This window comes from Apteryx rowi, unplaced genomic scaffold, assembly GCF_003343035.1.
Source record: "Apteryx rowi isolate R43461 unplaced genomic scaffold, aptRow1 scaffold_43, whole genome shotgun sequence".
NCBI lineage: Eukaryota > Metazoa > Chordata > Aves > Apterygiformes > Apterygidae > Apteryx > Apteryx rowi.
Genome location: NW_020450683.1, coordinates 3778818 through 3805240, shown reverse-complemented (window position 1 = coordinate 3805240; position 26423 = coordinate 3778818). Strand labels below are relative to the sequence as shown.

General features: G+C 37.5%; 1 protein-coding gene across 2 annotated transcripts in view; it reads left to right on the top strand.

The window, feature by feature from the left end:
• The window catches only part of KDM1A (lysine demethylase 1A), a 54844-nt gene that overhangs the window by 790 nt on the left and 27631 nt on the right, over positions 1-26423 (top strand). Inside the window, exons 2-9 of one of the 2 annotated variants that reach the window (XM_026076276.1) lie at positions 4239-4404; positions 9710-9769; positions 13456-13589; positions 17703-17781; positions 18744-18836; positions 20670-20776; positions 22993-23074; positions 25390-25484. In XM_026076276.1, coding sequence (XP_025932061.1) covers positions 4254-4404; positions 9710-9769; positions 13456-13589; positions 17703-17781; positions 18744-18836; positions 20670-20776; positions 22993-23074; positions 25390-25484 — 801 coding nt within the window. In that variant the 5' untranslated portion in view covers positions 4239-4253. The remainder of the gene's footprint in view (positions 1-4238; positions 4405-9709; positions 9770-13455; positions 13590-17702; positions 17782-18743; positions 18837-20669; positions 20777-22992; positions 23075-25389; positions 25485-26423) is intronic. The other variant, XM_026076275.1, reaches the window with a different exon arrangement.

The window sequence follows — 26423 nt, the reverse complement described above, 5'->3', positions numbered from 1 at the left end:
ATTTTTTTTTTTTAAAAAGCGTTGCTAAATCTAAATTTCTACCATCTTGTGTTTTCATTAGGAGCACATTCATAGTGTTATTAGGAGTATAGGGGGGGAGTCTCTCTTAAGGATTATAATGTGCCTGAAACAGAGCTGGTCTTGCAAGGTTGTAAAGGTAGTTGTCATACTCTGCACTGTTCTTCAGCTTCCTTCATTTGTCATTGGAGAGCTGAACCAGTACTGTGCTAAGGGAGCTCGAGGTGAAATTTAGTGATGAAAGCTAAAGGCCCTTGAACAGCTTCCAGCAGTTTGGGCCTGCAGTGTCATTCATCCTTAAGTTATTATGAACATATGAGAATACTTTACTTGTATGAAACATCTTTTGCTCAGAAACCTTGTTGCAAAATACTTTGAAGACCTTGGGTGTGCCCAGACCTGGGTATGTTTGATATAGAAGCTGAAATTACTCTTAGGAACTGTGACTGATGTACTGTAGTTGTGTCTTTGAATATCTTACTCTTGAGTGTAGTTATGCTACATGATAGCCTGACTCTTCCTTTGCACTTGGGAGCTGTCAGATAAGGTCAGTCTTACCTGTTAGCAGGTAAGAATTGGTGTACTATTTGCAGGTTATACTTTAGTGATGTTTCTCTGCATTGACAGCATCATTTGCTGAGGACAGTAAGCTCCTGTAACACAGCATTCCCATGATCACTTTAAGCTAGCCCAAGGTGGCACTGCCGTGAATTAGTGCAAATATTTGTGCTGTGAACTCAACCGGGGATCTTACCCAGGTTAAAAATAAACCTTGGGAAAAGATTAATTTTTTCGGACTTGATTGTTCTTTGAAAGTTGTGCAAGCTCAAGGGAGAAGGGAAACTTCAGAGGGGGTAAGAAAGCTTCTTTTGAGGGTAGAACTAGTTTGTGTTGGTTTCAAATAATTGATACTCTGAGACCACTATAATTTGCTTCAGAGTGGGAATTCACAGAAGATCCTGGTAGTGGCGTRATGTCTAACACACTTGCTCAACAGTGAGCAACTGAACATGCTGAAGAGAATGGAATGTAAATATTTGAAATTGCTTGATCTTTGTCACTTGGGTTTGCTAGTTAGTGATAGGGATGTCATTGTTCATATCGAAATCTCCAGATCTTCCACACTGTGTGAATTTTTAATGTATCAAAGCATTCTGTGTATGTGTGAGAGGTGGTTGAGGGAGAACGTGTGTGGGGGGGGGACCCTCCATTTTGGGTTTGGTTTTACTGAAGTTAAAGCAGATCACTGAGTGTGTCAGTGTTTTAGTGAACTTAGGCTTTCCTATACATGCTTTTCCCAATGTGGCTTTGAATAAGGCCCACTGATGCCCTTCTTAGTGTTTGAGCTTTCATTGTAAAAAAGTGAAAGTTTCTTTATTCATTTTTTGATGAGAAATGCTTTCGTCATCTCAAGATAGAAGGTGACCTGTAGGGACACTAGCTTTTTTCTTTTTATTTTCTCAGTGGCTCTGTATGGGAGACATGCTTTTTTTCCTTTCCAATAGGTAGGGAAATTCAGTAGCAATAGACAAATCTTTCTTAATTTGGAAAAACAGCTATGTGTTTTAAACAGTATGTTTAAAACTGTTTAAACAGTACCCTTTTAGGGTATCTCCTGGGTTTTCCATGTTCCTTTAAGTTACAGTAAGTTAATTTTTTTTTTTTAACTGGAGAACAAAACAAAATATATATGACAATAAAGATAATTCATTATTTTGCTTAACTGATACAAAAAATCAGTTGAGGAAAGAAAGAGTGACCTCTCATTATCTTACGGTCACTGGAATTTTTACTGTTATAGGATTCCCCTTTACTACTTGTTCCTTCGTATCCTTAAAGGATTATCGCTTACTTATTTTGGCCTTTAGGTTTAAACAAGAAGAAATTATAGCAAACATGCTGTGATTGTAATTCATTGTGTCTACTCTGATAAGGAAATACTGAAGAAGAATTTCAAAGTTCAGTTCAAGATCTGAGGCACTGCAAATCAAAATTCCAGCTTGCAAATCTTTCTTCTGAAATACTTAAGACACATGACACACATTGGTATGTTGTTTAATGTAGTTCTTGAATATGAGTCAATAACATGGAAGTAGTCATGATGCAAGAAATATAATGTATGGTTTGGAGTCAGTTGAGGTAAATGGAAATCTTAACAAGAATGGTTCAGTTCAACCTTCCCATTCTGAATCTAGTGTATTAACTCACCTGAGAGGATTTACAGGAATTAAGAGTGGACAATTTGAATGTTTAAACTGAAGATCTCCAGAAAATGTATACCCCTTTCAGACCTGCATAGATTCCGAGTGCTGTGTAACTTGAAAATATCTATCTTTTCTGTTAGAACAGACATTCCTGTTTCGTTATCAGTGCTGAAATGTGCCACAGGTGCAGTATACTCTCATCAGTTTGTGTTAGACAACAGATGAACATTTGGCAGAAATGTATTTTGTTCTTTTCCAGTTTTAAACTTCCAGTTTTACAAGAAATGCTAGACCAACAGAGATCAGGTGTCTCTGAGCTTCTGTCCGCTTTAGAAGGCACAGGGGGGAAGTCTCTTTCCACTCCTGTTAACACCTACATGGTTCCAGCTCCTTTGATTGAACCTACTCTGGCTTTTTTGTGATCACAGAGTAAGCTGATTCATTTCTCCACCCAGGAGAAGCCTGTCTGCTTCTCAAGGAGTGAGTGGGAAGAGATTTAGTGTTCCACTGGCTTAGTGATTGGAATTGCCTGGTAAAGGGATGTGATAGTTTTATGTGCCACACACCTTGTGCCAGCTAAATGGCCAGGAGCAGAGAGGGAAGAGAGGATTGGAAGGCATGTGGCAGGCCTCAGTGGGCTGTGAGATGAGCCCAGTCCATCCCGTGTACCTTCAGTCATAGATACTTTAATCTGTCAATAGAAGAGTCTTGCTGTATGGTATAGATGGCTACTAAACATTGTATTTGTGTAACTCTTGAGTCTTCCCTGGCTGATTTTGGTAGATGCCTTCTTTTGGTAGTGCTTTTTGATTTGTATTTAGTTTGAACTTTGAGTGTTAAACAGCTCCTCTGTGGTTAGGTGCTTAATTAGCTCTAAATTCCTTCTAAATCATTATCTGTGATCTTATTCTGTGTTAGATCTTATCCTTGTTGTTACTAATTTTAGCTCTGTAAGCTACTTCTAGTGATCAAAATCATGTATACCAAATTTGCAGGTATGCATGGTACTGTGGTTGTCTCTGATAATCCTTCTGAAGTATGATTCTTGTGTTGCTAAGTCTGAGCTGCGAGACAGCTGAATCCAAGCTAGAGTGCTGAAGAGAGACACTGCAGCACTAGAGTTCTGAAGAGAGACTTGGAGATTACTAACGGCATTTTTCAGAAGTGGGTTTTATTTTGTGTGGGCTAATGAGATGAGGTTAGAAGGCCAGGAGTAGAGGATTAAATTATCATAAGAAAAGAATTAGAGGGCTAGAATAATAGATATGTGGGGTGAAATCCAATTATAAAAAAGCACAAAGCAGTTTGTGTTGGGAACTAATCACAACTTCTGCTAACAAATAAAACTCCTCAACTGAAAACAAGAGAGAGATCTTTTATTGAGCCACCAGTGTGAGCATCCTGAAGAAGAGGCAAATGTGATCCTCTGTACTAGGGGAAATTTTTCATTAAAGAAGAGGATATTGATGCAAGATACCTCTCTGTACAGGATACTGGTGAGATTTTCTTAGGAAGTCTTGTTAACAGTTCTGGTCAGCCATGTTTAACAGATAAGTTCAAGTTGGAGCATATAAGATAAAGGCTGGTAGATAATGAGAATAAGGAGCCTATTATATGGTAGGAGACTGAAAGTTTAGTTGCACTGTAATGGATTGGACTGGAAGGGGATTTGTCATCCATAAATATGTCGGGGAGGTAAAGGTACGGAAGAAAACTACGGAGGTTAAAAGACAATACTGACTCAACAACAAATACATATTAAATGGACTAGTTATTAGGAGAAAGTTCCTACTATGGGACAGTTAAGTGCTGAAGCCAGTAGTGGAGGTGAAAATGCATGAAACTTGTTAAGCTGCTGAAGACTTGTATAACACGGTGCCTGTAATAGGATTTTGGACAAGGTAACCCAGGCCTTTTCTTTGAGCCTGTAAGCAATTATGTTGCTGGTGGTGTTCACTTTAGTAGTTAGACTGGGATTACTTCAGTGTGTTTATCCTGTGATTGTGCTCTTTACAGGTGGAGTATAGAGAGATGGATGAGAGTCTTGCAAACCTGTCAGAAGATGAGTATTACTCTGAAGAAGAGAGAAATGCCAAAGCTGAGAAAGAGAAAAAGCTGCCGCCACCACCTCCACCAGCTCCTGCAGAAGAAGAAAATGAAAGTGAGCCAGAGGAACCATCTGGTAAGTAAAGAGAGACCTTCCCTGTGGCAGTATTTACCTGTTCTATTGGCAGAAATTAAGGGGGTCAGGTGCAGCATCATGAGTCCTGTGTCTAGTTTTGATCTGGTTATGAATGATTGTTCTGGTGGTGGTTTTTTGCTGGCCCCATGTGTGGAAGGAGGGTAAAAATGCAGAAGAGTAGCCTGATGAAGATAGAAATATGCATGATGTAATTGCAAACAAAGCCAAACCTCTCATACTAAGATTTCCTTTTTTATCCTTATTAGCATGTCTTTAGAAACTTCCTGTTGACCAGAATAGCCTCTTTGGCACTTAGCTGTCACGCCTGCTCATATATGAACATTCACTTACTCTTCTGAGAGAAATGAGGTTAGATTTGTTGGGGGAGTTGCTGTGCAGAACAGATTTAGTTGATGGTGATTCCTGTGACTTTAAACTATGATTCTAATCTTAAGTTCTCATTGGATACTCTTTGCTTAAACTTCAGTGCTTTTCTCATTACCTTTGACAGAGTTATAAAGCTTCACTTTACATTGGAAAGTTTGTTGTTCAGCCTTGTTCAGGAAGCAACAATGTCATTTACTGAAATTCATGATATTAGCAGTATGCTATCCATTCTTTACCTCTGTTGTGTTTACAGCTACCAGCATTTGGTCTCATGTTGGTGTATCAAGCAAGTGTCCACAAACCATGCTTTTGCAAAGTTCAGCCACCAGAGAGATTGTGTGCTAGTTGGTTTTGGACAATAGCTGAAATCTAATAGCTGAACTCTTGCTGTTTTGTCACAGATGTTGTCTTCAGTTCTGCACTTAATTTGTTTCTTATTGACAAGCAAGTTTGAGCGTGTAGACAGACCATTTGAATCTGATATTAGCTTGAGGATACTCGCCTTCATTTTCCGGAAATACTGAAAGCCACAAGTGTGTGTTATCTGTTAGGGCTTGCCCCTGCAGTCTCTCTTCAGTTGCAGTTGTGGGTTCCTGCCTCGATACAGGAATTCTATAGCTCATGTATGTTTGACAGAAACATTTAAAATGATGAAAATCCCCCTTTTCTTTCCCCTTCTTCATAGTTGTGGCTGAGCTATTAAAAGTAGAATTTTAGTAGGCATAATTAAGCAAGTATCTTGAGTTTGCTGTTTAATTTAGCTTGCACTTTGGGGGTTTAATCTGTGAAATACACTAATACACTTCCGATGTATTTCTCAGATGCCATTTTGTGCATCTAAGAATGATCCTGGAGTTCAGTTGGAGGCATAATCAGTGAAGGACTCCCAGCTTTTTACCCTCTGAAGGAAGAAAAGGTGGAAGAGAGTCAGTGATAGGCTTATGTTATTTTGTATACATCTAAGTCTGTTTAGCAGTTATTCTGCARGTGTTATGTTTAGTCAGCTAGATATAACCTGTTTTTAAAACTAGATTTCAGGTCATTATGTCTTTTCTCCAGGGACAGATATCCTGTAATATGTATGAAACATGGGCATGTGAAAGAAGACAGAAATTTTCCATTGTCTTTCTGTAGCTAGTCTTTTCTAAAGGCTTCCCAAACTATGCACGTTATTGGATCTCTCTGTCTTTATTTTCTAAGATGCAGGCACCAGAGCATTAGCTCATCTTCTGCTGGCTGTTAAGGTGTATTGAAACAACTAATTCCAACAAGGTTAGCAGGATAAGGCATGTGGTCTGCTCTGTATTTTAATATGGATGCAATATTTATAATTGAGCTGTTGTCTTGGTCACTTCTTTGAAGCAAGAACATAAATGTTTTATAAGAAATACTAAATTGGACTGTAATATTAGAGCAGGATGACATTTAACAAGGTACAAAAGTTAGTGTATATTACTGTTAATTTATTCTCATTACTGGGCTTTATTTTATCAGACCTGGAAATATTTTAATTTTCATTGTGTGTTTAAAGCCTGCAAAAACCTAGGTAATGCAGTAGAGGTGTAAAACTCTCTTGTTCATTTTACTACCTTTTGTGCTGAAAAGTCTAATTGTGCAAACTTTTAAAAAAATGTAATAGTAACAGTAGCTGGTATTTCATTACCCTGTACTCAGAGTCARTTAACATTAGGAGGAGAGTATTAATTGTTACACTTTAGGAAATAGCAAAATGTTGGGCTTGCTTGGGGTGGGCTCCATTAATATGTTCAGCTGGGGGGATTTCAGCTGTTCTGGTTATGCAGACTGTTAAAGTCTGGATTTGCAAGATTTACTGTAAATTGTTGCAGAGCAGTTTTAAAAGGGGTAAGAGTATTTCATGATAGTTTAAATTTCCATAATTATATCTGCTTCTCTTTTTGGTTTGAGAAGTATTGTTTGATAGTAAAAAGCTTCCAAATTCATTTTCAGTGTTGAGTTAATCTGAGTTCCTGTTCACCAGTGTCCCCTTTGGAATTAAAGAGCTTGCTCCTTTTGTTTTTCCTCCTCTTTGCATTGGCTAAATTGGATTTTCCTTTTCATTGAAGCTTTCCTGAAGATTTCCTTTCCTAGCTCCTGTTTTTCTAGTTTTGTCAGTGTTCTTAGTTTGTGGTAATCAATGTTTTTAGCTGCTATTTTCCAAGGAAGTGTTCAACTGAATATGATTCAGATTAATATCATATGACTAGTCAGATTTAGTGGTGCTCTGCCTCTGTCTTTTCTCATCTGATTTGTCTGTTCTCTTAATTAAATTCAGCACTGTTTTGATCATCCTATGCTGCTATTCTTTATTTTAAGGCAGTGGATGATTGTATGAACTGGACCAAAATGAAATGGACTCTTCCACTGACCTTCTTTCTGATTGCTGTTCAGATTGCAAACCGTTATTCTGTTGCCTCGACCCTTTCAGCAGATCTTGTTCCTGCACATATTCGGCTGGAATAGATTGACATTGGCAAGGATCAGCAGTTTGTTTGCTGCTTTGGGAAAAGCTTCCTTTTTACTTTCTTGTGGGGATGGAGAGGCAATCTGAGCATGAGGATGTATAATGAATGTCTTGTTTCCACAGTTCTGTACTCAGACTGGGTATTGTTTCGAATTGACTTACAGCATGAGTAATGAGCCTTTTTTTTTTTTTTTTTTTTTTGGACCTAACATTGAAAACAGTTTAGCCGCTATTAACATAAGGGGAAGTATTGAATATTTTTTACAATTAAACTGAGAGCAGCTTTGTCCCCTCTGCTCAGTGTCAATGCTAATGCAGGAATAATGACTGCCACAGGCTGATGTCAGCATCTTTTTGGTTTCTTAACTTATGGTAGGGACAAGTATAATTTTTCATGCAAATAATGGCCTATGCTGGAGGGTAAATATTCGTGTTGGGTTGCGTTATTCCATCCCTGAGTGGAAGCAGGTACTGTAATGTTGGAATATGTTCTCAGCAAATAAAATCCAGTGCTTATGATGTAAGTAAAGTTAGGCATTTTCTCTTGCTATTGCAGATGCATTGGGCTGATAGGATCCTGGCTTTGAGACTTTTTGAAGCCTACTGAAATAAAAATATTTCTTGTCTCAGTTTCTCTTGTGAGTCTCTGAACTTTCCTGCTAGCTGACTGGTTATATAAAAATACAGACATACTCCTCTATTGTAACTAAGTGAAAATGTGTTTCTTGTTTCAGAGCCATATTCAAGYGTGTGATAGGCTAGTCCTTTTATAGCTACCTGACCTTTTCTTAGGAGCTGATGTCTTAGGTCACAGTAAAACTATAGTGCTCTGAAGCACTCAGTGTGTCAATAATTTTTTGGGGATTTTCAGAGAGTTGTGCTGAAACTGTTTAAAATTTGTTTATTTACTATTCTAATTTTATCTGTAGACATGAAATGTTATGGTGTTCCAAATGTGCACATAGCTTATCAAAATATGGAAACACTTGATTCATTTTTGTATATTGCTTTAGGAGTTAAATTTATAGTTCAGATCAAATTCTTAAATGTTTTTTTTATACTAAATCAGGTATCTCCTGAAAGCTTCAGACTACATTCTGGCAAAATTGTCTACCCCTTCCTAAAATCTACAGAGTAATCTTAACCACTGTGTTTTGAACCTTTCTCTTACCTGTTTGAAGATGGCTCCTTGAGCAGTTGCACCTTGAACAGTCATGGTCTAGGAAGTGACTGTTTCATTAGCTACCTTGAGCTCAGGGGTTTATTCCGGTGGGGTTTTGTTTGGACTTCAGAAAACACCCAGTGTGCTGACTGTTGGGACATTTCTGTGAAGAACTCTGCTCTGAAGGTGCCTTGATATATGTCTGGATAGCCAAATGGGGCTCAGTTGTCTCTGCAGTGTTCCATTGCTTCCTGCTCTTCAGAGCCGAAAAGATTTTTTTTTTTTTTTTTTTTAGACTAACATCTGATTGTAGAAGAATATCACTTAAGAGCTAAACTTGGAGGTGGTTTCTCTTGTAAAGATTAGCAGAGTGTAAGAAGATGACCTGTATTAGCTTGTTCTGACAGACATCACAGCTGTGCTCATCTTTTCCTGTAAATACTCTGTTCCCAGTTGTGTTTCAGTCCTATCAAGGCTGCTATTTAGGACTTAAAGACTTAGACTAAGGTAAATTTGAGACCTCTTCAAATCTTTCAGCTGGGTGTTTACCTTTCCTTATTTTTCCAGCTCTGGATACACTGAAAGTCCAGTGTCTTTCAGTGCTGGGTGTTGATCACATTAGTGATCTGTGGATCAGCAGTATTGACACATACTTGGCTTCAAAGATTGTCTTAGTGTGTAAAGGATTGTTGGTGCGCCAAGGGCGCTAATGTCAAGGTAATTGGCCTGTGCCTTTTATAGGCTTTGTTGTTCCTTCATCAAGCTTCAAGAAAGGGTTTATGGCAAAAAAGGAAGAGGCTCTCTTGAAAGTAAGAGGCTTTTCAGAATGGTTCAAACCATCCCGTTGCCTATTGGGAGACTCTGGAATATCAAGGGCAAGATTATCAAATTCTTATAGTTTGAGACCCATACRATCTGACAGTACCCATCCACCCAATCTTTAACCTGGTAGTAGGAAATGTGATCTTATTATTTAAAATCTAACCATTAATCAAGTTGAGCATAATTATTTAGCCACCAGTAGTGCTACATACTGTGTACTTCTAGATTTCCCATAAAAGTCTGATTTAAAGGGTTCCAGTAACATGGATAACACTTCAGAAGACCAGAGTTCGGTGCCCTGGACTTAGATTCCAGAAGATGGGATTCTCAGAAAATGGGTTTAGTTAGTTGGTGAAATTTAATACCTAAAAACGCCAACTGCCGGGCCTTTATGTCCAGTATGATTTAACCTATGGAGTAAGGTCCCTGAGTTCTCCTCTTTCCTTCCACAGGGCAAGCAGGAGGACTTCAAGACGACAATTCTGGAGGGTATGGAGACGGCCAAGCATCAGGTGAGGGTGGCGTTTGATGCTTGCCACTTAGTAGCAAGAGCCGCCAAGTTAGGGATTGATGCTTGCAAGTGCGCATGGGTGTGGGTGTCCAGAACTTAGCAAGGTTGTTTGCTCACCTGTTAAAAAAAAAAGTGAGGGGTATTTCCAATCAGTTGAGGTCTGTACCAACTATGGAAAAGGAAACTAACTTACATTCAAATGCCTCAGGCCGATCTCTCATCCCTCCACTCCTCTCCATGTTCAGAGGAGTCCAAAAATACAAAAAGGTACTTCTTACCTAGCCAGTTTCTACCAGTTAGAATGATGCTGAGAGCCCTGGGCTTCAGAACACTAGGCCCTTTTTCTAATTTGCTGAAGAAACTCTGTGTGTCGGTGTGGTTTTTTTTTTTGTTTTGTTTTTTTCCCCTATGGGATTGAGTTTGAGCTGTGTCCCAGTAGTTAGCCTAGAAGACTTCTCTGTAGGGGAGATTAGTCTGCTTTTCAGTGGACTGGATTGTGACTTGCATTTGACATTTGATCTAAGCACCGATGCCAGTGGTATAAACTGTAATTCACAAAATTGGTATCTTTATTATTTGGTACTTTTGGACTGCTACTGAAAATCTTCCTCCAACCCTGTTGCTTTCGCTCTCACTTGAGGAGTGAGGATTAGGGTTTTAAGCAAAGGAGTCGGAGGCTCCAGAACCCATTCTGTACTTCGAAGTTAATCTTTTTGAAGCAAATACAAATTCAAGATACTCATCTGAAAGTGCATCCTTGCTGTCTTAAGTAAAGGAGCCTAGTTATATTATGAATCTTATCGCTTGTACAGAATTTCTGAATGCTATGGATAGCAGATTTAAGAATGCATTGTCTATTTCGTTTTTAGGCAGACATTGATTCTGTTTTCAAATTCTGCATATGTTACACTGCATGTATGCCAAGGGTATGCATTAGCAATTGAAGGACTGAGTAGCCAAATAACTTTCTTTCAGAGTGCTTGATGGATTTTTCATCTGCAGATGTTTCAGTAAGTCTTTAAATGAGCAGCATCCCTCAGGATTTCTTCTGTGGGGGAGAAGATAATCAAAACCTCACACAGTTGCTGGCACTTAACGGTTGCTGGTACTTGTTGGTACTGGCATGTGTGTATGTGTGTGTGCGAGAAGAGGAGATGAGTCTAGGCAGGACGATTGCTACATTAATTAAAAAGTTGCCTATCTACTATGTTGAAAAAAGCATATGTAATTCTGGATTGAGACTCCCTTTGTCATGTTGCTTTCATGAAACACAAAAGAATAAGGGGGGAACAATTTAATCTACCTGAAAGTGATTTAACTTTGATCTGTGTAGTTGCAAAAGTAAATTCAGGTTCTAATACGATCTTCTGGTAGTTGAAGCCAATAAAATAATCTCTTTGCTAATTATATTTAGGCTTTTTCTAAATTGTCGAATGTCGAATCTTGTTTWTTGATCTGCCTTCTAAATACCAATTCTCATTGAAGACCGTTCCTGAGATTTTATTTTAAAATTAAGTACTGTCAAAAGAGAGATATAACCCTTAAAAAATAATAAATAAAACAACCCCACCAACACTTGAGGATTGCACAAGGTGGTTTTTTTTGTTTTGTTTTTTGTTTTTTGTTTTTTGTTTTTTTAAACAGCCTGGAATTCTTTTCAAGGCTATTTGGAGCACCAGGTTCTCTGGCCTCGTCAGTTTGAAGAGATGAACAGCAAAGCTTATCTAGAAACTGGGGAGTTGATATATAAATCCACATCTGCTAGTTCTGTGTTAGTTGGTCAGTCGTGCATATCAGTTGACACTTGTTAGAAAATATCTTGACAGGGCTTGTGCATTTCAGCACAAGTTTGTAAAGGAAGTCAGGTAACTAGACATTTTAAAGCTTTGTTTGGCCAGTCTGAAAATTGTGCTGCTGAGCATTTTGCTGGCGCTTGAGGAACTAGAACCTTAATGTTTTGTTATATTAATAAAGTGTCAGAGAATTGGTAACTTTGATTTGCATGACAGTGTGACAGAGTTTATAGTTCAGCTTATGTATTCATATGCAGATGCTTGCACGGTCAGTCACGATGTCAAACAGAAGGAAAACAAAAGGGCTAGGGGAATGCTTGTTACACAAGAAATTGAAGTTCTATCCTTGCTATGGGTTTCTATTTCATAGCTGGATATTACTATCAAAGTATTACTTGTGTGTCAATTTTTCTTATTGTTAATTTCAGCTTTACTTCAAAGTAGTGCTCTATATCCTCTGTTACTAATTTCCTCTTGGTGTCAAATTCCTGCAAATGATTATAGACAGTTTTCTCTACCTTGAGTCATCACATAGTTAGATCTTTTAATCACTGCTTATGGATGAATTTTGTTAGCTTCACAACTGTTTTCTTGCTTAAATTTTTTTTCTTCATCTTGGGGATGTAAAAATGCTTGGAAATTAATGGCGTGTGGTTGCATCAGAACTGAAAGAAGAAGGTTTCCTGCATTTCCCCAATACAGTAACGTGTACCTCTGCACATGAACTGCAAACTTTCAAACAGGTGTCTTGGTTAGTGTAACATGCACTGCAAGCTTATATATCCTTTGATATTTATTATAATTTTTTTGARCAACTCCAAGTTCAGTAAATGATCTCAATCTTATATTATTATTTGTGCTTTTTTCCCTTGGGCTGTATTGGCTTATATCTTTCCAGATTGAATGTCCTCTCTTCTGTCTTTCCTGATCTTCTTAAGTCACTTCCTAGGATATGAGTTTTGTATTGTCCTCGCTGTATTTTGCATCTCTGTTTTGCTCCTTGTGCCTGCAAGATGCACCTTCTGCAGTCCATTTGTGCTGCAGCACTTCATGCAGCTGTGTCTTGGTTTGTTACTTTTTGTATAGTATAATTTGTATTCAAATAAGATTGAGGAATGTAAGGTAGATAGCTTTAGTATTAGTCCACTGCCAGTGTTTTAAAGTTTGTTCAAACTATGTTAGCTGGAAAGGTGCCTTTATGAATGAAGTCTTTCCACAGAGAAAATATCTCCTGTATGTGTTCAACATTAGTCAACGTGTGGATAGTTTACAAGGAAGGGGCAGAAATCTGGTGGTTTTGATAATAGGTAACACTTAGGGAGGGGATACAGAAATAGCATAAGTAGGTTTGTACTACTTTGCAGTGCATGTTGTGGATATATAAAATAGGCAAAAGGATAGGCTAAGATGGATTCCTCCTGATCTAGGAAGAGAAGCTCAGTGCAAGTGAAACCCTGGGAAGCAGATGAGAGGGGACTACTGGCATTGTGCTTATGGCTTATAGATCTTTTAGCTTTGAATGGGCTCCAAAATGTTTTTAATACTCTGGTAGAAACTGGAAACCACACAAAGCTGTTCAGTTTTATTGATATTCTGCTACCCCCCCCCTTATTTTTCAGGGTTGTTTTGTTTTTGTTTTTGTTTTTTGTTTTGTTTTTTGCCAGTGTAACTCTTTCATTGAAACTAGATAATATCTGTAATTCAAAGAACGGTCTAATTGAGAAGCTGCATGTCTTGCAGAAATAAATAAAAGGAGAAAATGAAAGCGTAGCATGAAAAGCCAGCATGTCACCTCATGGCTATTCTATATGCGTTGGCTAGGAAGGGTAGTGTAACAATACTTACTAGCAGTTTCTTTTGCAGTATTTGTAGACAACCTGTCTTTTTATTGTAGGTGTGGAGGGCGCAGCTTTCCAGAGTAGACTTCCACATGACCGTATGACATCTCAAGAAGCTGCCTGTTTCCCAGATATAATCAGTGGGCCACAGCAGACTCAGAAGGTGTTTCTGTACATCAGGAACCGCACAGTAAGTTTATTGAAAAAGTATTGAAGAAAAGGTGTTCAAAAGGGCATTTCTGTACCATAATACTTTGCGAAGAGTTTCTGGCAGTTGCTGCATCTAATAGTTGGTAGCTTTTTGCTTTTGTGATAGTGTTGTTTAATTTCCTGCATCCTGTCATGCTTTAAGGTGCAAAAAGAGGTGTTACTCAGTTCTTGATTGAGGCAACACTGTGAGGCAGCACAAAGAAACTGTAGTGTATTCAAAATATCCAAAACGCAGTCATAACAGCCATTAAAACTACATGATTCAGTTAATGTGACTCTTAAACAAAAACACGCACCACAACTGTGGTACAAAAATTCTTATTGTTTGGTCTCAGATTAAAGTCCCTGTAGAATACTTAAGGAATAATATTCAATCAAACAGACTGTTGCTTAGAATAAGGTAAAAGCACTCAGCTTCTCCTGTTTTTTTTTTTGTTTGTTTGTTTGAAGTTTGGAATTCACCTGCCATAATATAGAAACCTCTAATCAGTYATATGGCTTATTCTCAGAAAGGAATTTTCCAGATTTTCAAAGGAACTATGCCAAATTTGATTTCAAAAAAGAAATGGGAAAGCTGATGAAAATGAAACCTCTGCTCCTGCAAGTTTGTAACATTTCTGCTCAATCCAAAACTGTCATGCAATTTAAAACACAGAAGAAAGGGGTTTAATTTGGAAAAATTTTGTAAGAATCCCTGAACTTTAAACCTTAAAACTTTAGTTATATTGTGTTTTTGTGAATGATGTTTTTAAATTGGGACACTGTTTTTAAGTGCCTTAGCACACAGATGGGACTCAGCACTTTCCCCTGTGCTTAGAAAAGAATTTTTTAGAAAACATAAGCCATGTTATAAGAATTAATAATAGGAAAGCAAAAATTAACCTGAAAATCTGTATTACTACCATACTTCAGATATGAAACAATTTATGCAGTGTTCAATAAAACAGTAATAATTTTAGGGAGACAGCTTTGTTTCTCCAAACAAATTCTACTCTCCCCTAGATCAGATGGACAAAAATCTATCCAACAGTTTAATTTAGAACACAAATCTGCTGGAGAAAAAAAGCAAGAACATAATCAATATTCTCCGTTTTCAGACTAGATTTAATACTTCAATCTATTGTAGTTGTATAAACTGTGAAAGCTTAAAGGATAGATCCAGACAAGAAGAGTACTATGATTCTCGTATTTCTAGTGCAAAAGTCTTCCTTACAAATAGCTGATTTTCCTCTCAGATGCCTCACAAACTTGTGCTTGGACTAGCAAATTTTCTGCTTGCTGTTATTAAGGCAAGCAGAAATTAAGAATACCAGGGATAACTTTGCTCTTCATGTAGTTACTTATGAGTGTGTGGAGTAGGTTGTAGATTTTAAAGGTATCACTTCTGGGGAATATTTGTTTTTTCTGTTTTTCTTCCATCTGCAATTTCTTGATGTAAAAGGGAAGGGCAACAGAGGATGAGATCTGTTTTGCAAAAGCTTCCCAAAACAAGTAAATTTCAAGAATACCTTGACGTTCTAGAAAGCAAAATTTTCCAATGTGTGTTTACTGAAAATTCCTGAAAAAAATAATATGTGGGAGAGAAAAACACTCATGGGCTGCTGATTGACTTGTTTGGTAGATGAATTTTGGGTAAAAATAGTAGCATCAGCAGTGTTCAGTCAGCCACAACTCAGATGATCAAGTAACATTTTCAGTGTTTTGGAACTGAAAATGCTTTAACAACTGGACTTGTATCTGATGACAGGAACTAGCATTAGGCTGAAACTCTTTGGAAAACCAGCCATTCCAGATGTTAGAGTGTGGGTTTTGTTTTGTTTTTTTTCCCCTCTCCACCCCTTTTTCACAGAATTAAGATGGTCAAGGGGCATTACAATGTGGTAGTGCTCCAGTGCTTTACAGGACTAATTCAGAATTTATCATGGTGGAGATCTTTATGCTAGAAGTGTGACTTTTGCTGTTCCTGTGAAAGTTCCCTTCAATTGACCTAAGCTGTAACTTTTGAGATGTCGTGAGACATGCATTTTCTTGGAAAAGAACTTGAGCAGAATAATCTCATTTCCGGTAGCAGAGAACAGACCAAGGCAAGTCAAAAGTTAAAAAAAATAAAATAAATAAAAATAAAAATACAAACACATCGGAAGTAGAAAACCCTTCCACTAAGTCTATAGGGCTAATGACTGGGGTTTTAAAGGAATGCTTCGAAGCAATACTTGCAAGGCTCTACTAGAAAAGCTGTATTGTTGGTCTTCTGGCCTTATTTGCTATGGAGAAGCTTAGGGACATTTCTAAAAAGGAATCGTTTTCCAAAGAAGACTTGTGAGGTAATTCCTTCCGGTCAGGATAGAAGAGGTTGTAGAACAACAGACAAAGTGAATGAATAATACATACCTAGTGCTAAGCAGGGCTCTGAAAGAGCTGTGAACTGCCTGTGTAATCTTGCTTATAGCTGGCACAGTACCAAAGAATTTGAAAATACTGAACAAGGCAGGAACTTTTAAAGAGTTGCAAGAGGTTAGAGGAGTTATATCTGACTAGTATCAGACTAGTAAGTCTGATATTTCCACCAATTTGCCTGGTAGCAAATGTAATCAAGATTTGAATGAATGACTGCAAAAGGAAAACATATTTTGAAAGGCTCACTGTAACTTGTAAAAAGGGAAGTCATGCTTACAGTCTGTTCGAGTCCTTTGAAGGAGTCAGTAAGAATGTGGAAGGATGAAGGAGATCCAGTTCATGTGGTCGTCTTGAATTTAAAAAAAAAAAAAAAATCCAAAAAAGGGGGAGGAAAGGCAAACAAAAAAATGGCAAATTCTCTTGACAGAGTTTCAAAATCTAAATTATTGGTGGTTAAAATAGATGATTCTTCAAAGTTACAAAGCAGAATTTGGATAAATGGTCTGTTGTTGCACTGCAGGGTGGACGTGATTAAAAGCCTGCACTGTTCAGGGTGTTCATAAATAATCTAGAAATCAGAACATGTAATGMGAGTAACTTAGTATCTGCAGCAAGTCATCTAAGTAGTAAAAATGAGCAACTGCAAAAAGATGCTGAGGAATCTTCTGCGTAACTGGATGATAACATAGCAGATGAAATTCATTTGAAACTGAGGCAAATGAGGAAAAGTAATTGTGTATAAATAGAGAGAGAGATCTATATATAAAAGTACAGATTATGGCCTTTGCATTCTTCCAGCTGGAATGAAGTCATAGCATTATGGTAAGTACTACTATGAAATGGCTTGTTCCACACTCAAAAATAATTAAAAATAAAAGATTTGCCTCAGATGGGCTCCAAATATTATGGAAATTCTTTCTTAATCTTTCTTCTATGCTATAACTGTATTGTCTCCGTTTCTTTATTATATCTGAGAAACTATGAAGTTCAGTAGTGCAATTGTAGAGAAGTACCCAAAGAAATTAATTCTGGAGTGTAACACAGTGAGGATATACTATGTATGGTCTAGATCTAGGCATTGAGCAGTAAAATGTTGTTCATTAACTATCACCTTCCATGCTATGAAGTAGGAGTTCTCCTGGGGAAAACTGTTCTGATTCTGTCATTCTGTGATTTCTTTCTAGCATGAAATGACATAATTAAAATTGCAGATAGTTCTTAGTTCCAGCCTCTGACTGCTTCATTTTTGGGGGGAGTGTAACTGTCCTCTAAATGCTCTTTTTTGTGTGTATGTGGCCAATGTATTCAGTGTTAATCATCTAACTCATCTTCACTGAAATAATCGACTAAAGGTCTAAGATAAATACACTTCATCAGATGGTGAGTACTGCCATAGCTTTTACAAAAATAACTTAAAATTTGCTGCAAAGTCAGATGTTGGGAAATGCCCAATTAAAACATCAGGTGCACCATGCAAATGGAAGGAAAGCTGTACATGTAAGCATTCTGGCACTTCCATTTTGTATCTTTTGTTCCTTGTAGTAAAATCGAGCATAATTAATGCAGGTTGGATAGCACTGCAGGAAGTTTAACTTGTTGCAGAGTTTCATCTCCTAGCAGTATTTGATAACAAACAAGCACATGGAAAACTCCTTTCTGTATTGCTTGATGTGTCCTATTGTTTGTTTAAATACAGCTGCAGCTTTGGTTGGATAACCCAAAGATTCAGTTGACATTTGAGGCAACTATCCAACAGTTAGAAGCACCTTATAATAGTAAGTTAACTATTTTACTGCTAAAGTTATACTATACTATACTTCTCATTACTGTTCTTTTTCAGTTTCGGTTGGGACAAAAGCTGCTTGAAGTCAAGAGAAGACTTCAGTAGGTCCTTTTGTTAGTGGAACTTCTTGTTTGGTATAAAATGAATATGTGGAGATATGCTCACACCAGCATGGAATATGCAGCAGGAGAATTTTCTTTAGGCTACTTGTGATAAATCAATTTGCAGTTGGTAATATTGCCATATACATCTTTTTAAGGTTTGATCCAACTTTATGGCGATTTGCATTTGTGAGTTTCATAAGATTTCTGGGCTACGTTGAAAAGTTACACAAGGCTTGAAGAGAAAGTGGCCGTGACTAAAGGCAATGCAAGAGTGAGGTTTTACTGCTTGCAAACATAGAATTTTTCAACCTTCTGAAAAAAGACCCTAATTGGAAAAAGATGGAGAAGACCTATAAGGAAAGAGTAATCAGAAAAGAAAACTAGCACTGAAATGAAAGCAGTCAAATAGTGCGAAATAGTGAAGTTGGTATTTATTTATTTGTTTTTTTTTTTTAAAGTGAGAATTCAATACCCCACTATGGGTCAGTGTGGCACTAGCAAATAGGCATTACAGCTCTGGGGTTAGATTTACAGATTTCTATAGTCAAAATTCAGACAATATGTTCTTCTACAGTAGATGAATAGAAGTGTTTAATGTCTTATATTGCTTTCCAGGAAACTTTCAAAACTCTAGTATAGCAAAGAAACAGCTGGTGGTTTTCAGAAAATTTTAACCTCAGCCGCCTTCAGGAAGGTGGATTGTTCAGTAAGGGACCTGGGGGTGGAAAAAGGGACGTGTTCCATGTGACTTTGTTGTGTTACTGCTGTGTCACATTTGCTTGTGAATGTTTTCAGTAGTCATGTGCTGCCTACTGTATAGAATAATTAAAAAACTTTACAATTTTTTTAGGTGATACGGTGCTAGTCCACAGAGTACACAGCTATCTAGAGCGGCATGGTCTAATCAACTTCGGCATCTACAAAAGAGTGAAGCCCCTTCCAAGTAAGAGTGTTAATTGTTTCTAATTTTGCATTATGGTACTGGGGCAACAGTAAAGGCTAGAATGCCATCTGGCTAGGTGTTCATTTTCTATTTTGGGATGGGGAGCCATGTATTTCAGTCCCAAGGTAAATTACTTAAAACATTTGGAGATCTTCTGTAGGTAGTTCAGTAGCTGTCATTGTCTAATGGATTATCCTTGTTCCTCATTTGAATAACAGAAGAAAGAAAACTCACCATACCGCACTTAATTCTGTTATGTGCTTATATGATACTTGAATTTTACAGCTGCTGAACTTGTCTGTCTTTAGGCCCAGTGAAGAAGTGGCTGAGTAAAAAAAATAAAAAAACAAAATAAAATGCTGACTGTGCATAAACAATTGCTGTGATATAGTGGGACAAACTGTAGGAACTTCCTCCGTTAACTATATTTACAAAACTCAACATTTTGCATTCATTCAGTGCATGAATTCTGAACTGGGCCTGTTTGTCCCTGCGGTAAGCATTAGACCTGCTTTTCCACATTCTCTGCATGTGGGATATAAAGAACAATTTGTTCTTTACATTCTGCATTTTCTGCATGGATGGTGTTTTTTTCCTGCTATTAGTTCATGATGGCAGTTTCCTTGGAAATCAAAACATATAGTCTCATAGGCAAATTATTTTCTTTGGAAAATTGGGGCTATTTAAGGTGACCCCTTTTTGAGGAAAGGGGGAAGTTTGTTCCCTTGCCAGAAGCTTAGGGACTAAACCTGTTGTAATAGGGTAACTTTGTCTGCTCACTGTTACTTGCGTAATGGGGACTGAGATGCTTTGGATAAAAGGCCAGTGGTGTCTTCTGGAACAAAGTGCAGTAACTCCCAACTGTGTAGTCAGTACGGGTCCTTCAGAACTGTTAGCTTGGATCAGTGTGACCTTTGCCAACTGCAGTAGGGCCTTTCAGCTATCTATACCGCAGTCCTGGTGTGTTGCCTGTTTTATCTGCTACAGAAAACATGAATATAAATAGAGTACAATTAGATTTTTTTGTAGATAGAGGCTTAGAGGACCAGCTTTCAAGGTATTGGTCATTGCTCCTCCTTTTGGAGATTCTTCTGTGAGTCTGTCTTTCTCCCTAATTTGGTATTGAACAATTTAAGTGGGCTTTTTGTTTTCAATTTCTACTACTTTATAATGCAGAGAGTGCGTGTAAAATTCCATAAAGCTGAGTGGTCGTTGACAGGTGCCAAATGAATGGATGGTCATGAAGTTAGTTTTCCCCTGCTAAAAGGGATTTGGATAACATAAACTTTTATATAACTATTGTTAACACATCCTGTGATTCCTAACTTTAAAGGCACAGAAATTTCATAAGACTGTTAAACTTACCCTATTTCAGTGTCCCTGCAGCATTTAGAGATGCTAATGAATGAATAATACTGATGAATACCTTGATCCAGCTCCAAGCTTTCAAGGTTTTATTCTTCTGAGGTGGGAGGAAATAAAACTATAATATGTTCCACAGTAATTGATGAGAATCAATTTCTTCAAAAARATTGTTTCTCAGAAGTATTTTTCTCCTCTTTTCTTCCTTGTCACAGATGTGCTACTGGCCCATTTTTCTTATACCTGTGTTCACTAAGAAATATTGTTGAAGTGATTTACTGTTACCATATTATGTGCATATTTATTTTAAATAGTCTTTTTGTGGCTATTTCTTAAGTTTGTTTTGTCAGCTTCCTGATGAGAAGGAAGCTGCTTTTCATTCTTTATCTCTTAGATTCAGTTTTAACTTGACTTCTTAAATTGTAGCAATGCACATATATAGCCTATAACATATTTTTTTCCTTTCTTTAGCCAAGAAGACCGGAAAGGTGATCATTATAGGTTCTGGAGTCTCTGGGTTGGCAGCAGCTCGCCAGCTGCAGAGTTTTGGGATGGATGTCACAGTTCTGGAAGCCAGGGTATGAAACCTGAGATATTTTACTTCTTTCTGGAAACTTAACCGGTAACTGTATTCAGTGCTAGGATAAGGCGAAGTATCCCAACAGCATGCCCAAAGATGATTGATCTTCCCCCTCTGCTCAGCCCTGGTGAGGCCACATCTGGAGTACTGTGTCCAGTTCTGGGCTCCCCAGTACAAGAGGGATGTGGCACTACTGGAGCAAGTCCAGCGAAGGGCTACAAAGATGATTAGGGAACTGGAGCCTCTCTCTTATGAGGAAAGACTGAGAGAGCTGGGCCTGTTTAGCTTGGAGAAGAGAAGACTGAGAGGGGATCTTATTAATGTGTACAGATATCTTAAGGGAGGGTGTCAAGAGGATGGAGCGAGAGTCTTTTCAGTGGTGCCCAGTGATAGGATGTGAGGCAATGGGCACAAACTGAAACACAGGAAGTTCCATCTGAACATGAGAAAAAACGTCCTCACTGTGAGKGTGACAGAGCACTGGAACAGGTTGCCCAGAGAGGTTGTGGAGTCTCCTTCTCTGGAGATATTCAAAACCCGCCTGGACGCAATCTTGTGCAACGTGCTGTAGGTGACTCTGCTTGAGCAGGGGAGTTGGACTAGATGATCTCCCGAGGTCCCTTCCAACCTCAACCATCTTCTCCTTCCATATATTGTCAAGCAGGGTTTTTTTGTTTGTTTTTTTTTGCCCCTTTTAACAGTCTGCATTTTTCCCCATGTTTATTACTGTGTGCTTAACATAGTTGTTTAAGTTATGTAGAGATATAGCCAGTTGTTCATGAAACAGGCGATTCTTTTTCCAGTGTTAAGATACTACTACTACTACTGTCCCAATAAGCAAACTTTCTTTTTAAGTTTTTTTTTTTTTTTCATATAATCTAATTGATTGAAGACTTCATGGTACTCATTTTAAATAAATAAATCCACAGAGTATTTAAGTTGGGATTTATCTTCTGTTTTACTTCTTGACTTCATTTTGTGTATGTGTTAGCTTCTGACACTTCTCTCACAGATTACTCTAATAAAAACTTGTACAGATTAATGTTTCAGACATTTCCTTTTTGCTGGCTACTGCTGTTGTCAATAGGTAGTGACAGCTGCTGGCTCTGTTTCTTGGGTTACGTACATTACTTGCATTAGAATGGTTAAAGACTTTTGCTCACCTGAATATGTTGTGTTTAACTGGAAGAAAAAAATTCATGCTGTAATCTGAGTTTTGTTTTATGCATCTGAAGATAGCAATTCTTAAAACCTATGTATAAATCTGGTAGTCTGTTTTAGAATAACTTGCAAATCTTTTTTCAGAGTCATTTTTCTCTGGACTGCTGCTTATTTTTGATAGTATTTTTTTAAAAACTATCTTTTTTATGATTTCAGTGATTCAGATGGTAGTTGATCTTTCTTTTGCATCCACTCGTCTTTGTAATTTTTTGACTATTTGTAATGCTTACATGCTTCTGAATTGCTGATTTAATTACTAGGAATCTGAATTCACAGTTTATATGAATTGGTAGCTGTCTGGGAAATTTGTCTTGTATTTTAATTGGTATTTCGCTCAGATACCATCCTGCTAGCTGGATTGAGAATAGGGAAGGAAGGACTTATTTTTTTCTTTTGAAGGTTAAAGTGGTAGGAAAAGAGGGGGGCATCTATTATTGTCAGTAGTATGTGTCAGGAATCAAACATTTTTTCCTGCTTCTAAAATGGGCCATTTCTTTATGGTTATCTTATTGATTGATAGCTGAGTCTTCTGTGGAGAATGAGTAGGAAAAGTTGGCTGATGATCTTTCTAATGCTAAAATTTAGTTTTTGCAACACTTGAACTTTTCCACTTGAATCATTTCCAATATAGCTATTAGAATTGTGGTAGAAAGTGGAAGGAGTAAATCTAAAATATAATTTAATCTGTCTATGGTCAGTAAAGGGTGGTTCTTTGAATCACAGTAGATCCTGCTGTAGGTATATTTAAATCTCTTCCACATCAGTTTAGGTGGCTTTTTTTTTTAATGCAACTTAAACATTTTAGTCTTTCTTATGCAAATAATTGAGCCAGGTGTTCATTTGCAGAGGTAGTTAGAAAAGTGTATATTCTGTTTATTGGACCTCTGACTATGAGAATTCTTATCCATCTTCTGTAGAAGCTTTTCAGTGGTGACTTAAGTGAGCTATATTGCTGAATGTTACCTGAATTCTAACATACTGTGCTTTCAAAAGGACCGGGTAGGAGGAAGAGTTGCTACGTTTCGGAAAGGGAACTACGTTGCTGATCTAGGAGCAATGGTGGTAACAGGACTTGGTGAGTTGTTCAAAATAAAAAGGAAGGGGGAGGAAAATTGTGTGTCAAGTTATTACAAGTCTGAAATCTTATGCCATTTCCTTTCACAGTCAAAGTAACTGAAGTGTTTAACTATCCAAAATTGACATTCTAGTTTGGCCTCTTTAGTAGTAAGCATTTTTTCATCATTGAATCTTCATAATAGATATCAGCCCACAAGAGAAGGTGGGATTTTTGTTGTTGCCCTAGTTCTCACTCGTCACTGAAATCATGTAAGTGCTTGTCATGTCATCAAATGTTGTGATGCATTTTATATCATTCACTCATGCTTAGTGGAATTTCTTGCTGTTTCCTTGTTATGTTATCTTTTTGCATGTGTTTTTGTTTCTTTGCCTAATTCTTGTAATATGGTATCTGAACTGGATTCACTGCACTAGCTGAGCAAGCTTTCTAAAGCTGCTTTACCCAGATGCCAGTAGCCTCTGATCAAGTCTGARGACTGAGTTGGTAGGTAACCCTGTCTTAATTGTTCTCTTGAAWTTTCCAAAGTATCTTTGAGCTGCGATTGAATATGGAGAGGTAAGATGTAATGAGGAGACTAGTTAAGTAGCAAAGAGGCTAATAAGGAAATAGCAAAGTTAAAAGATGGGAGAAATGCCAAGGAGATAGGATATCTTTTTTACATTTACAGAAAAAAGAGGGGAATGAAGAGCCGTTCTAAAGGGAAAGCCCTGTTAAAGTCAAGATTTGAACCCGAAAGTCCTTTCTCTAAATGATTTCAAAAATAGCTGTAAAATTAATGCTAAGCAAGCCATATTTCTTCCCTGCTTGATGCTGTTTTATTGGATGACGTCAGTTATTGATACTTCTACCCTATTAAGAAGGTGCAGATATTTAATATGGAATACTATTCAGTAGTGCGGTGAAATGATAAAATTTTTACAAAAACTTTAAAACCCAGCAAAGTTCTGCTAACTACCAAGGCTTGACATCCCCTGTGGCATCTACCTGATTTTTTTATTCTTAACTAAATTACTTAACAAAAACTCTTTCCAGCCAAAGAGTATTGAAACTGTACAATCCCGGCTTTATGATTGCCTAGCCAAAGACTATTATTTTTATATTTAATTCATCATGGGTCTTTCCTTCCCAAAAGAATCTACCCTTTGCATTGAATAAGGTAGCATATGCTATGGAGAAGGAATCAAGGATTCCTGTATTGAAGGAGACTGTTTGAAGGACATCTTTCGTATTTCTGAACCTGGAAGGAATGTAAGGAATGAGGACTATTGAAGCGGAAGTTGTGGTTCTGAAAGATGAAAGACTGAAGATATGGAGTCTTTTCTGTTTTTGTCAGTTTTCTTTTGCAAGTAAATTGTGGAAAAAAACAAATTTAGTTGGCCAGTACCTTCCAGGTGGTTGAACCTGAAACACTTGAACTCATTTGGACCTCCTTCAAACGCTATGCTACTTGTCCAGTAGGCTGAACCCTCCCCTGTATTTTGAACTAAAGGTCCAATTTGACTGGATTTCAGAATCAGAGTTGCTAAGCTAGATCCTAAAAACTTTTCCCAAAGTTGTTCTTATAAAGGAAATCTATGCTACCTCTCCTTTGCATTTTCCTTCAAACATTTTTTGTAGCTCAGGAAGCACTTTTCCATTTGTGTCCTCTCTTTTCCTTTCCTCTGCCATATTTGCAGAAAAGCTTTTATTTTTAGTGAATTTTTCTTATTTCTGGATGAATAAAGTTGATTTGCTTTCTGCCTTTCTCATGTTTCTACATGGAATGATTTCTACAGTTCTAATCTGTTTGGTGATATATTTTCCATGTATAGTTGGCCTACATGTTCATCTTCATATATCATATTCATTAGTGTCACTTGCTGGTGTTTCCCTGAATTTTTAGGGGCTTAATTCCTTAGGTTCCATCTCCATGTCACCACACTTTCAAGAACTCTCAAAGTTACTCTGCAGCTATGGAAACTTTCCTTGGCTCTTCAGCCACTCTGCTCTTAAGCCTTTTGAAGATATGTTTATAACTATTAATTAACTCTCAATCCTGCTAAGGTTGCTGCCACACTAGGACTCTGCTTTTATAATCACCCCTTTTTACATAGTGCTCTTCAAGTGTTCATGGGCAGGGTTTTTTTATCATGACGTTGTTGCAAGAATTGCTATGAAAGTAGACCTTTGGCAGTCTTATACCGCTTCACTTGAATGCATTTTGTGCTGAAGTTAGTATGTTTACAGTCTTTGAATAGTTTTTGCTGTGGAATTTTGATTTTAATTGCAGACAAACTTTACAAAAATATTCAATTATACAAAATGTTTTCCAGGAGGGAACCCCATGGCTGTGGTCAGCAAACAAGTAAACATGGAATTGGCTAAGATCAAACAAAAATGCCCACTTTATGAAGCGAATGGACAAGCTGTAAGTCTGATACTTCAGATACCTTTTTCATAAACCTGTTAAAAAGAAGTAGTATATTTGTATCAACCAATTCTTAACTTCAATCTTAACTTTGGATTTGAGAGGTTTTTTTGGGAAGAGCAGACAGGATCCTGGCTTTCAAATACATTACTTTTTTTCATTAGGCAGTTGTCTCACTTGCTGCTCTTTAAAACAACTGTCTGCTCTGTTTAACCTCTAGCTTTTGTTGTTGCTTTTTGTTGTGGGTTTTTTTTTTCCTCCCCTGGAATAAGCTAGCTTATTAGTAGCTGAGCCTTTAGTATGTTTTGCACCTGGAGAGGAGATGGGGGGAAGCCCTTCAGTCTTAAGATGCTCCAACAAAGGCAGATCCATCAGAAATAGGGAAATTCATTTCATTATGCAGTAAATGTCCAGTAGGACGTTGCCTGCAGAGCACAGTGCGATTCTAAGAAGGCATTTCGAAAGGGAGTGTCTCTAAGAATAATGGAAGAATCGAGAGTGTATCTTAGCATAGGCAGCTTGAAAAGTTAGCTTGTTTTGCATATAAGTATGTAGCCTGAGAGGAGATATGACTATCAGTTTTGAACCTCAGTGTTTTAGTCTGGAAAAGTACCGAAGAAGAAAGATCTAGTGAGCTAGAAGACAACAGTTGACACAAGAACAAATGCTTACGGAGTGGCCAGCTATAAAGTGGAAGAAGAGTCCTAATTATTGGCGTAGTAAGAYATGGATACAGCCTTCCAAATCACACAGTGTATGCTTTGAATTTGAGATGAATAATAATTGGTAGAGAGCTGTCTGATATGGACATAGCAATAGTGTTATCTCTGTGAACAGCACATTTCAAACTCCTTTTGCTTGTTAGTAATCATCAAAGAGCTTTCCCAGTCTTTCTGAAGTATTTGCTTTTTTTATTTTCCTTGTTCTAATCTTTCTCAC